The 13,645-nt window shown below is 40.1% G+C and overlaps 1 protein-coding gene across 1 annotated transcript in view; it reads right to left on the bottom strand.

Annotated features, from left to right (window-relative positions):
* Positions 1-13,195, bottom strand: part of LOC127386305 (von Willebrand factor D and EGF domain-containing protein-like) — a 172,491-nt gene extending 159,296 nt beyond the window's left edge. Inside the window, exon 1 of the mRNA XM_051623141.1 lies at positions 12,962-13,195. Coding sequence (XP_051479101.1) covers positions 12,962-13,058 — 97 coding nt within the window. The 5' untranslated portion in view covers positions 13,059-13,195. The remainder of the gene's footprint in view (positions 1-12,961) is intronic.
* Positions 13,196-13,645: the final 450 nt, after the last annotated feature.

The raw sequence follows: 13,645 nt of genomic DNA, 5'->3' as shown, positions 1-13,645 counted from the left end.
CAGGATTTGCTGTGGTTTTCTGTAGGAAAGGGACAGGCTGACTGACTGTAACGCTCGATATTTTGACGTAGGGGTTCATTGCTTTTTGCACGGTGCTGGAGATGATAACCTGTTGTTAACAAACCCCATTGCCTTTGGCCCTAAATGTGAGACTACAGCAGGTATTCTCATTAGAATGGGAAATCTATTGAAAAGGTAAAAAATCACACTAGTCTAGAACAAACCTTTGATCTCCCACTGCACACCTCTGCTGTGGCCATCTTTGCTGCTGTGTGGTGGCAGAGGCAGAGGGTTATTGCTACATTATGTTTTGCTGTGAAATCCAGTCAGATTAATGACTTTGGGTTCACTTGTGATTTACATAATTGATATCGATGACTCACTGTTTGAAGTGTTTTACAAAATCAGGAAATAAATTGTAGGTTTCATAAAAATATCATAATTAAAAATTGACTTGTACTAACTGTTGGCTTCAGGAACGTGCATGAAGTTCAAGCATGATGGATTGTTTTGCTCAATGAAAACTATAAAAAAACAGGAGAGACTTATGATGATAAAAAGCTTTTTTTTTTTTAGGTGGTTACATTATCAATCTTTATATTGAGCCAAATGCTACTTGCATTTCTTCTGTGCATATTTTATTGACTTCGTTGTGACCAGTTGTGGAAGGAGAGCAATATTTGTGTTACAGTGAAGAAATATTACCACTTTCAAAATCAAAATATGTTCTTGAACCAAGCAGAAAACCTCAGAAGCCAGAAATCAAACACTTGTTTTAGTTATGTCTTTAACAAGACTTAATCACTTCAGAATTTACCAAGCTGTGGTAAATCTTTCTGCTATAAAAACAGAAGGGAAGTTTTCCTGCCTTGCCTCACATTAGCGATCAAAATATTCAGATGGTGAATGTTATTTTTTCAATGGTTTAACTTGGGAGAAAGGATGAAAAAATCATGCAACTGGAGCCTCCAACTTGTAAGGCTGGTCTCATATTTATTTTTTTTTTTTTATGAAAATGGGTTTGAGGGCAGCTGTTACAATGCAAAAATGAGCCAAGTTCTGCTCTCCATATGAGTGGTATGTTCCTGGTGAAAATCAACAGAGCTGGACAGGACCAATGGCCTTGAATATCACACAGTATTACAGCGCTCATTACAAGAGATCCATGTGTAAGAAATTAGACACACGCTTCTAATTTGCTTGGTATCGAACCAAACCTCAATTGTTTGAGCAGGATTCTGAGATCTGCAAAAGGACTGTTAAAAATGTTCTACCTTATTGCTTCAATTAGAGATGAAGCAAGAGATGCTCTCCTAGCCCTTACCCCGGGAAGAAGACTGCTGCAGGAGACAAAATGTCCACGCTCCAATCACTGCCCAGAAAAGGACTGAGCAGGATTTGGAGACTGGGAATAATAGATGTTGGGATGAGGTGAGCTCTGGGCAGTGTGGGAGGGAAGCAGAGCCCTGGGACAGTGAGGGATGGCACAACAGCACCAGAACGTCTTGCTGAAGCGCATCTTACAGTTCTTAACTGAGGAGGGACGAATGGGGTGGACAAATGTCCCTTATTTGCTTGAAACACACTGTACCACTGCAGAAGCAGGGCAGTGCTAGCTGGAGGCTTGTTCTTTTTCATCCAAACCTTTGCTGCCAGGCAGCAGTGTGGGCACAGCGAGGAGCACTCTCTCCTGACGGGATTACACACTCACCACCCTGCGCTGCGCAGTCAGGTCATCTGCTGGGCCCACCAGCAAGCAGAGAGGCACCTTTCTGATGCACCTTCATGCAATGGCTTTGAAGGAAGCTTTGATCTGTATGCCAAATATCTGTGATAATAAGAATGAGATTCCACTTAATGGCTAATTTTCCCTAGTTTTGCAGCTCAGATCTCGTTTCCTTCACTATCTCTGAGAACCTGAAGAGAAGCCAAACAGGATGGAACTTTCTGCGAACAACAAATCTGGAGGGAAAGAGAAAAGCATGGGAAGACAGAGGTAAAGCTTTTTTTGCAGGTAAAATCACATCGTGTAAGTGGCATGTGAAACCCAAGACACCAAGTTCACTTGGTGACTGTTCTGCTGTCTGTTGCTGTCAGCTCACATGTTCTTTTGCAGCTTCACTCATGTTTCAAACAAACAATCACACACCGGTGAGTTCTCTGGGCCTTTTTTTTTCCACACTTCCCTGAATATTGGGCTGGTGGCCAAATCCCTCTGATAAAATCTTCCAGATGCCTTATCTGAGTTTCAGAAATAGGTAATTTGTTTGATTCAGTCCTGAAATCACTCACAAAGTAGATCACTAGGGGTCACCAGAAAGAAGCAAAACTTTGTATTTAATCTGGAATGCTTATACATTTATACCGTGGTTTTCAGCTAATCTTTTATAGGGGATAATTTAGTTTTCAAAAACCAAGACAAATTATTTCTCTACAGACGACAGGTATTTCCTACTAATGAAAATGGCATCATAGAAGGCCCATGTTAAAAAGAAAAGAAGGCTTGTCTCCAATTTCTTGCTCACATAATTGCATGCTGATACTGAAAAGACACTGATTTGAAATTTTCCTCCAAGCTCAAATAAAATACTTGCTTTTCTGTTTAGCAACCTGTGTTAGAAGACTGTAGTGTGAATTTTACTTTTTCTGCTGAGCTTAAGCAAAGCAGTACTGGGTAGGAGTGTTTGGTTGTTGTTTGTTTTTTTTTTTTTGTAAAAATTAACTGCAGTATCTTTAGATTTATAATTGTAGAAATACGGATTTTACAGGTTTTTAGAATTTGTTCCAGCTCTGTGCTTGAAAATCTTAGAAAATATATTGCAGGAGGTGATCAGAGGATGATCCAAGGATGTTTGAAGGGACAGTCTGCTCAGGTAGAAAGAATAATTTTTTTTAATATCTTGAGAGAAAAGAACAAAGCACAGGTGGGGAGTTCAGTGGGGATTCGAGGAAGAATTTGGCTCAGCACTCTTCTATCACTCTTCTCGTCATTCTTAGTGCTGAGCAAAGGCAAAATTTCCCAATAAATATTCAGCCAACGGTCAGTTTGGCTTAAAAAAAAACTGAGAACAAGCCAAGAAACACTTCATTTCCCCAAATACATGTATTTCTGTATTTTTCCAGTGGCTTGATGCCTGTCACAGGAGAGGTCAGTGTCTTATTTGGATGCAGTGAGAGCAGAGACCTGCCTGCACCCAGCACAGCTGCACAGTCCATCCTTGTGCCATGCACAGAAATGCATATTCTCCCATGCTTTATCTTGTCTTCCTCAGTAAAACTGACTTTGTTTCCCCCCTCCTCTTGAATGTATATATTTTATAGCTAATGAAAAAGCTCGGGAAATATAACTGTCCTTCATATTGATTTTGCTTTTACAGAGTGCCTTCTCCCCAAATGGATGCCAGAATGCACTCTTAAAATCAAACTATATAGAACAATAATTTCTACCAGAATGGGAAAACATGGCAGCAGCTTAACAGCATGCTTTAGTGCTAGGCAACACTTAAAGAAATGAAGGTGGCTTTGAGGAGCAGGAATAATCTTGTGGTCTTGAAGTTGATATGGGCATGGAGCAAGACCCAGCACAGCTTTTCTCCCCCCACCTGCCTGCACTGGATTGGGGGACACCTCACCAGCCCCTTGCCCAGACTCTGTAATGTTAGAGAACATGTGTGCCCAGGCACATCTTCTGGGCTGAATTATTATTTAAGCTATGAGGGCTCTTAAGACATCAGATTTCAGTTCATGTATCATATACAGCAGCAGCCCTAGCCTTTCATACTCAAAATTTACTAAAATATATTCCCATCTAGTTGTCTGCCAGCAGGTACCTGCTGCACTCAGCTCTGGGACTCTCATCAGAGCCCCTCAGATTAAAAACTCTTTGTAAAACAGAAATTAAGTTCACTTTATCTTGTTTTCTTTATACAAAGGATCCAAATCCCTGATGCCTTCTCCTAAGCACAAAACAATAGGGGATACAGGATACTCCATGGCTTTCCTTTTGCAGAAAAGGATCTTTGATTAAAAAGCAGTTGAAAATCAGTGTATTGGAATATTGCTTCAGAAGCACAAAAGAAAATAAATCACTTCATTCTGTACTGTTGGGGACTCAAACAAGTATCATTACCAATATTGAAATTTTCTGCCACTTTTATTTGGCTTCTTCATTCTTCTAGAAAATGTATGCTTGGGATAGAACTGGTCAGAAATTTCAAGTGTTGATTAGTTTCTATGCTGTTAATGAAACTTCTAATAGAAATGTGTTAGTTTTGAGAAGATCTGTACTTTTTTTTCCATACCACTTTCATCTTGGGAAGGGAGGCATTTGGAGGCTCATGCACTTGGATGTATGGTTTTCACTGGAAAACATGTATTGACCAGTTGAATGCCCAGTCCATCTACCTGCCTAACTCTGTACTGGGATCACTTCATTTTTATTTCTTATAAATAGCAAATATACATTATGCCATAGAATGAATGAGCCTGCTGTCTATTGCAGTTATTTAGACCTTCACAGTAGGTGAACACTTGGGAGACTGACACTGAAGCCCTTATTACAAGATGTATTTAATTACTAATGGGAAGTGAAACAGTTCAAATAAGAGATCCAAAGATATTCTCTCTGGCATAATCAGTAGCCTAGTTCTGAGGGCACTTGTCTTTGATAGAAGAGATTGATCCAGCTCCTGTATCCTGAAACACATCTTTCCTGTCAGAAGTGATTAACAAAATATCAGACTATCAGTTAGCATGTTGGGTTTTTCCCAGTTTTCTCTCAGTGGGAAACTAAATTTTTAATTGTTTTCAATTGTTAAAGCAATTAAGACAGAAAAAACTCTTCCTGTCTGGATCAACATCAGTTAGTCAACCTGAAGCAGGTTATTTTTGGGAAATATTATGGTCTATAAACTGCTATGAAGATAATCACAGTGCAGGGTTGGACGATAACAGCAGTGAGCCCCTGATGGGACTGAGAGGCAAAAATTTCACTTAATGGGTGGATTTATATGGTGTATTTTTTGTGCCCATCACAATTTTCTTGCAGCATTTCTGCTGCACTAATTTTAGCAACACTTACATGAAGCTGTGCCAAAAGCCAAACAGAATGGTGTTTCCTGTGCTCATGTACACACATGGTCATCTGTCCTACCTTTTACACGTTGCAACATTCCAGTTTTACATTCAGTTTCTCTACACTGAAAGGAACATCAGTATTAATATATTTTAAGGTTGTCAAAGGCATATCTTATCCCAGTGGTTTTAATTCTGAGAACCTCACCAGAGGGTCTGTTCTTCACTACCAGAGAAGAATTTCTCAGCAAACCTGATTAAAGAAGCCAGAATAAAGTTGTCTGCTTCAAGAGTCTTAAAGAAAGAAAATCCAATACCACTACAAAACACAAACGTTGGAAGACTCCTTGTTTTCCAGCTAATGGTTGTATATCCATAAGTACTATCTACTGTCTCTCCACCAGCTTTTCTGAGTGGTGAAGAAACTTCTTTCAGAACAGGTTTTTGACCCTGTGAGTGCTTGTGTGTCAGGGTCCCTGGGAGCTGCACGGGGCTGACCAGGCACGGCTCGCCAGGTCTCCTTGCATCCCTCTGGCACTTAATGAGGAAGGTTGGTATTCTGGGGAGGTGAGCTGCAAGCTCAGACCTAAGGCAGAAAAGGAAGTTGTTTTGAAACAGCAGAGGAATAATATTTCCAGGAGTTTATTAATGAAAGAAAGCATCTGCACACCCTGGACGGGGTACAGGTAATAGCAAACAAGACAAGAAATGTGAGTGGAGAACAGACATGAAGCAGCAGGAATAACTGAGGGTGATTTTCATGACTAAAATGTCAGTCAGTGGGAAAACATGAAAAGGAAGAACAAAAAGAGAAGGAATGGGGGTGGGCAGTAGATTGACGATTTATGTCAAAGCTAGTTGTGTTGCAAGGCAACAATCATGTCAAGAGAAGAAAATGGTGAAATTCCTCTGGGAGATGCATAGCTTGTGCTGTGAGCCTCATCTGCAACTTGAATCCAGCCTTCCTGGAGCACATCAGGATATTTAAGCCTAATGCCCTCACATAAGCACATGCTAGGGAAAGGGATTAAGTCAGGTTTTAGTTGTCGACATTCAAGACCAAGTGCTTCCACACAGCCACAGGCTTTGACTTTCTATTCTTTAAGGGAATAACAAACCTTTTCCCCTGCAAGCTGTGTTACAGGATTGTCCCAGTGCTGTGCTGGGAGACACAAGTGTCTCCTGCCTGTGCCTGTTTGAGCCATGGGCAGGGCAGGCCATGTCCTTGCACAGGTACCTCCATGCAGGGAGTGGAGGATGAACAAAATGCATTTTTGCCCCAGACCAGGAATGCTACAAGCTATGCCAGCTTTCCCAGTGCAACCATCATCCACAGTGGTTTATTTCAGACAGGAGGATTCCTACATTCAAGAATTATGAGTGAGACTCTCAGAGGGATATAATAGGAGAGAAAGAGCCCAAATGCTTCAGAAATGCTATGTGGTGTGGGTGATCGAGTCCCACTGGCATTCAGAAGACTTTCTGTTGGAGCAGAAGCCAACTTCTGGGGTGGTTATGGGCTAGCTTAGGAAGAAGGATCTCTTTCCTTTACCTTCAGAAAATAAAATATCCACCTATTTTAGCACTTGAAGAATGAGTTGCAAGTACCCTGGAGTAGGGAATAGCCTTCTCTTAATTTTCCTTGTATTTCTTGCAAAAGAGAAACAAGGAATTAATTAGATTTCACCCTGTTTATGTCTTTGTTGATAGCTCTAATCTTAACATCTAATAAAAGAACAGAGCAAATGGCTCTGTGTATTTTTATATTTTTTTTCCTCTAGCCCATTAAGAAAAGAACAGAGCTGATGATAAGGTAGCCTGAGTGAATCAAAGTATCTGTGCTGTGTTATTGAGGGAGGCTGAGTCACAGTCAACTAATTTTATAGCATAGCCATAGTTGATTATAAAGCAAATAATTGGACGAAAGGGACAAAGAAGACTATTAAAAATAATCTCTAAAAGATGTTGGCAAATCCACCTGTTCTGGTAGCTGGACCAGATCAAAAAATAACTTGACTCATGCAGGAAGGACTGATAATGCTAATTCTAAATAAATATTAATTATTAAGTTATTAATAGCAAAACATTAGCTTAGCTATTAAATAAACTAGTGACTCTGGTTTACTTCCTTTTGGTCTTCATATAGGTCTGTACAAAATCCATGAGGTAAAATTCCAAGGAAAGTTTGCATGCTGTTCAAACATCAGCAAAATGCAATTCTGAATTGAGAGGAGAAGCAAGGGCTGCCATAACACACGTTCCTTTCTGCAAAGGAAGGGTCTAGTTCAGATCCCAAGTCATTCTCCACATTCACCATTAAACTAATTATGGAGCTATTAATTCCAGAATTTCTGAGAACTCTGGCATCTCTGTGTCACCTTCTAGATTTTTTTTCCCATAGGCTTTTGCCTTCTGAGAGTTAGTCAACACAAGCTAAACACAACATGAGCAGCCATTTTAAAAAATGAAGAGAAAGCAAGGCTGAGAGTCGGGGATGGGAAATGTGACACCTTTTCTTATTAGCATAACAAAGGAGGAAAAGCTGGGGTATGGAGAAGTTGGGGTTCATGGCAAGTGGAAGAGCTACTGAGCTGGTGAGGCATTAGTAAGGCCCTACTTGAGGGACCATTTACTGAAACTGTCAACACACAAAGCTGTCAGGGGACAGGTGAGTTGTAAAATGCTCCAGCTACCATGGGAAATGCATTAGATTAGTGTGCTATGCAGAAGAATTGCTATCCAGCTCGTGGGAGCTGCTTTGTGAACAAAACAGGGGGATAAGATAAACTTGTTCTCAATCAATGAATTAATATAAACCAGCAAAAGGAGCAGAGCAGACAATTACAATCCCTCAACTATATTAGGCAATCTATTTATTTATTTTTTTTTCCTTTCAGTATGTAGAGTATTCCCTTGTGGCTCCCCAAGGATGGCTCGCAGTGTGAACACAGCAACCAAAGCCATAGATGTCAGAATAATCAAAATAATATGTGTCAGAAAGAAGCAAATGAGTAGATACATTCATTAAATAAATCTCCAAAGAGCTTAACACACAAAACTCTTTCCAGAAAAGCTGTACAAACAATTACATGCAATAACACATGGTTTTACTGCTGTTTCAAAGCTAGATGAAAAATATTCTTCAAACTAATCCAATTTTTTTTTTCAGATTTCATAACAAATAATCCCTATTTAGGGCAAAACACATAATGTAGCTACCACAATAACATTAATAAAGGTCATAACTGAAGGTAAAGGACACTACTTTGAAGAAAACTTTAAAATCATTAAACAAGCAACATGTGCTGCCAACCAAGCATTAAACACAATATCCATTGGGCATCAGTCACATCCAACACTAAGCCTCCAGCTTTGAGGTGGGAAGGACACTTCATCCAGGAAGGAAATAGCCAAAAAGCCAGAACAAGCCTCCAAATGTCCAAGGAAACAAATTTGTAGGCACAAATCAGACAAACCCATAACCTGGCTGCCTTTAGAACTTCTCTCAACACACCACTCAGTACAAATGCAGTTAAAACAAATGAAATGGTACCTCTCAATATTCTCAGCATTTTGAAGCAGCAAGTCTAGTTTGCAAAAAAAAATTGAGGAAATGGAAGGAAAGAGCCATCCCAAAGCCAGAAATGTTTTATTAGGCTACAGAAGTGGTCTAGGAAGAATTTGGAAAAAACAGAAAAGAAATCCCATTTCTGATGAACACAGTGCAGGGAAGATTTTTTTCCTTCTTCAACTAAATTTGTGTATTAAAGTAACATTTTGGAAGTGACTGGATCCTTTAATGATTGAAATCAAAGGGGATTGGGGTGAAATTTCAAATTTTGGTCCTCTAAAATATGTCAAGTAGTCTAAAACCTACCAACAATACTTTGTGTCTCCTGGAGTTTGTGTGTGTAGCCCTTTGACTTCAGACTTTACAAGGAAGGTGGAGAAAGGTTCAGCATTTTTATTACATTCCTATTTACTGTATTGGCTTTCTTTTCAGTTATGAGCTGTCCTGCAGTTAACAGGGCTGGGTTGTTACTCAGGAGGCCTCGGCACAGATCTCAGCTCCACCAAAGGATTTTCTCAATGACCTTGAGCCACTTCTCATCTCCAACCCATCTGTAAAACAGAATGATGATGCTTCCTCTCTGCAGCAATTTGTCTTGTCAATTTAGGAACAAACACTGATTTGTCTCGACTACTCGCAGCTCCTATCGATCGCAAGGGAACTTAGCTGTGCACAATCCTTCTTCAGATTTGGCATTTGGAGACAAAAAAACTTTGAGGAACTGGACCATTAAAGCAAACATTTTGGCTGTGAAGGCCTTATACTGTTACGAGCAGGGTCTAATAAAAGGATCCTCAATTTTAGTACAGTGTAGAGTAATAAATAGCTGTTAAGGAGCTTAAAGAGCATCCACGCTTGGCAGGTCAATGGTAAATAGGCAGATCCTTGAGAGCTGAAGTAGAAAGGCAGCCCATGCATATCTGGTAAGCCTGTATAACTTTGAAAGCAACTACCAGTTTTCATCAGAAGATTGGAAGACAATTTTATGAGCTAAATGTATTTACCTACCAAATTTCAAAGTCCTAAAATCCAGTAGTGATCTACCGGTGCTGCTCAGAAGAGTCACTAACACACTCATTGTGCAGTGGAAGAAGCACCCTCAACCCCAGCCTGCAGCAGCCCCCTGATTTTGCTTTCCTGTTGAAAGAAGTAAGGATAACCCTGTTGTCTTTCAGACAAAAAGGTGAGGAAGGAAGAAGTTATCAACAAACAGAAATCTCTGTGTAACCCCTGCTACCAACTTTGCTGTGACTGCACATAATCAGGTAAGGTCAGATTTCACTCTTACTTCAAACAATACAAACTGGATTAATTCCAGACAATGAGGCCAATGGGGTTTACTAGATGTTGACAAAACCTTTAATGAGAGGGAAATAAAATATTAGCCTGTAAACAGCCTTTGATAATTAAAAATAATATGGGGAGACAAACCTGTAAAGGTCGATCCTCCCCCTTTGGCATTTGTTACCGCTTATGGCCACAGCCAGGACTCGTGGTTTTACTTCTGCAGGAAAGCATCAGCAGGGTATTTATTGTTTGCACAGTGCTATAAATGTCTGTTGTGCTTTCCACAGAATGAAGACAAGGAGCCAGAGTAATCCCAGTGTAATTTCTAAGGTCACGGGAATATCCATGACCAAACCCACACATGGCTCGAGAGCTGGATCCCTGCAAGCTCTTCCCAGGCCAGATGCCCTGGGGCTTCCCTGAGGGTGTTTGCACCCTCCTCCTGAGGGTGGCATGAGCCCTGGAGCTGCAAGGGTTGCTGGGGACATGGGTGGCATGTTTGAGGGTTTGGCATCTCCAGTAGGTGCGTGAAGTAGGAGGGAAAACTCCTGAATAATTTGAATTATTCCTTTAGAAATACTCATGAGGAAACATTTCCTCAGCTCCAGTCGATTTTTGCTTTAAGCCTAGAAAGTCCATGGTACTCAGATTTTACAGCAGAAGCTCACAAGTGAGATCATGGGTTGCTTGTGGGTAGTACACAAAGCAGATTACATACCCTGGTTTTCATTTCATTCTTCTAGTGAAAGCCCAGGGTCTATAAAATTGTGAGACATACGGAATAATTTTGCCATGTGAGACTATTATCCTTTATTTTCTTAAACCAAATCAGTCCATTTGAACTGTTTGTGAACTCAGTATCTTTTCCTGCTGGCTAGCACCTAGCCTTCCCCCAGACACCATCCTCTCTCCTCTCTCTTCACCTCAGGGTATGCTCTAATATTTTCTTAAATATTTCAGACTTGAGGAAAATTCACCGGAGCGAACTTGCAAACAATTAATTGTCTATGATTTTATTATATATATATAACACCTTGCAGTGAAGCTCCAGTGGATTTCATGAGCTTCAACGAAGGCTGGTGCTTTTGTAGGAAGCTCATTTCCAAATTAAAAAAAATTGCAAGTGCACCTGATGAAAAGGCTCCAGAGGGAACAGGAAGAGAGTTTCCATCTTGAAAGTGATGCTGCAAGTAACTATTTTAAGTTGAATACTTTTGTCCAAAACACCTATTTTAAAAATCCATTGTCTTTTGATTGACTTATTTACAGAATTTCATCTGAGAAAAGTCTGACTAGCTCTGAGTTGTGTCAGCCCTCCCACACCTATGATTCACTGAATTGCTTTTGTCCCTGACGCTTTACTGCATCTTCTATGGACATTATTGGTAACACTTTTCTATTTCTCAGTCACAGGAAATTATGTAAAAACCCCAAACACTGGGAATATCCTCAATCACTGGGTGCTTCATTCCCTAAAATAAGACTGCAGAAGATGAGAAAGTTCTTCCGTGGTCTTTAAAGGACTTCTTTATCTTCTCCTTCTTAACAAAACATCTGCAAAAAGCTGTTTGGTCAGACGTTCCTTATTCACAGCTGAATTCTTATGGGATTGGTAGGGTTGTTATACTCAGAGTACAAAAGTAAACAGCATATGGCTCTGCTAATATCCTTATAATGTCACAACACAATCTGTCAGAATGCAAACTTTTTTGAGCAGCTTCACTTATTTCATATTCACACTGTGAAAAAAAAACAACAACCCAAGTCTTAAGAATCTTTCTGCATCACCTAAGAAACAGCAAGCTATTTCTTTATTCGTGTTTCGTGTGCCCAGTTTAATAACTATGCCTCCACATATTACCTTCAGTAACAAAACTACAGTGGAAAATACAGTTACTTCGTGAGTAGGAGTTAAAAGGTCGTTTCCCCTTGATGAAAAGCTTGTTCTATCAGATAAGTAGCTGCTACGCTCCATAAAACTGGCAACTCTTCAAAAGGGTTCAGAAATTAAAGCCATTGTTTGAAGAGAAAGGCGATAAGGTCGTTTGCCTTGTGTTTAGTCCTGCAAACCTTTCTGGGTGACCCTTTGATATTCAAATGACGAGTGCTTTAAATTGTTTTATCTTCATAGAGCTAATGAGTGCTGGCTGACAATCACTTTTAAGACTAGTTGAAACTCTACTGGAATTAAATGTTGGAAAATACTGCAGCAGGTTTCCAAAGCTGTATATCCATAATCACTCTCAGCACTGCCCTCTGGTCCTACCACTTTCCTCAGGATTTTTTTTATTAACTCTGCTTTTACTAGTTGAATAATGTCTAGCCTGGTTTCCAATGTATTCCTGCAGTAGATTAATAAAGCTGTATAAACAAGCTGCACATGTAAAATCTATGTCCTCTGTGAACTCTATGCTAGAGTGAAACAAGCCTTACATTTAGTGTGTACAGTAACAGAAAAATTACTTATGAACTTTTTATTGCCAGAGACTGTATAGCTGTGTGTTACTCTATGTGTAATTAACTAATCTATAATGTTGGTCTGATATGTGGTGTATATACTTCTTTCCTTAGAGGAATAGATTTGTATTTTAAAGCTTTTTCTTCTTTTATGGTTCATTTAATATATTCCATTTATGGGTAAATCTTATTAATACTTTAAAAATAACTTGGGTTTGGTTTTTGTTTTTGCTTCTGGCTTAGCTTTTTGTTTGTTTGTTTGTTTTACTTCCAGTAGGAAGACTCTTCCTGGGTTTGTGATTTACTAAAAAAAAGGAAAAGTGAAAGTCCTCTAATGAACAATAAACCCTGTGTGCTGTGAGCATTCTTGGTTATCAGTGTGACCTTCTTCATTACCTTAGATGTTGTTTATTTTAGCTTAACATCCATTCCATTTTGGAGACTCTTGCTAATAATAGCTCTCTATAACCCACATTCAAAAGTAAATGTAAACAAGATCATCTCAGTTTTAAATATACATGAACTCCATCCCCCAAACAACTATCAAATAATTAAAAAGTACAAAATCCTTACCTAATGGAGCTGACTCAGTCCTAACGGCCAACAAGGGAATCCAACAGAGGCAGGCAACAAGTTGGAGATGCTGATGGAAAGGAAAGGTCTGCTGCATATTGTCCAAGATAGGTTTTATCCCTGCATCTGCAGTTGCTTAGAAGTTAACTTTTGAAGTACTAAACTTTGCAGGAAAAGCCATCAGCCTGCCTGCCTCTTTCCATTTGTTTTTCTTTCTTTCCTTCGTCCTTTTCAATCCACTTCCTTGCAGAGGGCTTAATGTGTCATCAATCCCAGGCTATCCAAGAGGGAAACCCTCCAGCTACACGCACAACCACACTCACCCTCCCACACCCCCCCCCAAGCAGATGAGGGCAGAGCATGTGTCCACGCAGCTGCTCCGGTTGCAGCTGCTCCCGTTTCGGACCCGGTAACACCCCCCAGGCACCCAGGGCCAGGGCAGCGTGTGCCAGTGGGAGAGCTGGTGCTAGGAGATGAGCCTGGGGAAATTAGGGTTGTAAACCAAACCTGCCCTCTCGTGAGGAATTTACAGCAGACACCACTAACCTCAGTTTATTGCCATCGTATCTGATGCCGTGTTTATACGAGAAGCGTTCGGAAAAAAACTAAATGTGAAAACATAAGCTTGCTAAGAGTTTGGTTTTTTGCCTCAGCTTGCTGGAGGTTACATTTATGCAAAACTGT

This window comes from Apus apus, chromosome 6 (genome assembly GCF_020740795.1).
Source record: "Apus apus isolate bApuApu2 chromosome 6, bApuApu2.pri.cur, whole genome shotgun sequence".
NCBI classification, from domain to species: domain Eukaryota; kingdom Metazoa; phylum Chordata; class Aves; order Apodiformes; family Apodidae; genus Apus; species Apus apus.
The sequence above is the reverse complement of the archived record's forward strand: the minus strand, read 5'-3'. Positions and strand labels throughout refer to the sequence as shown.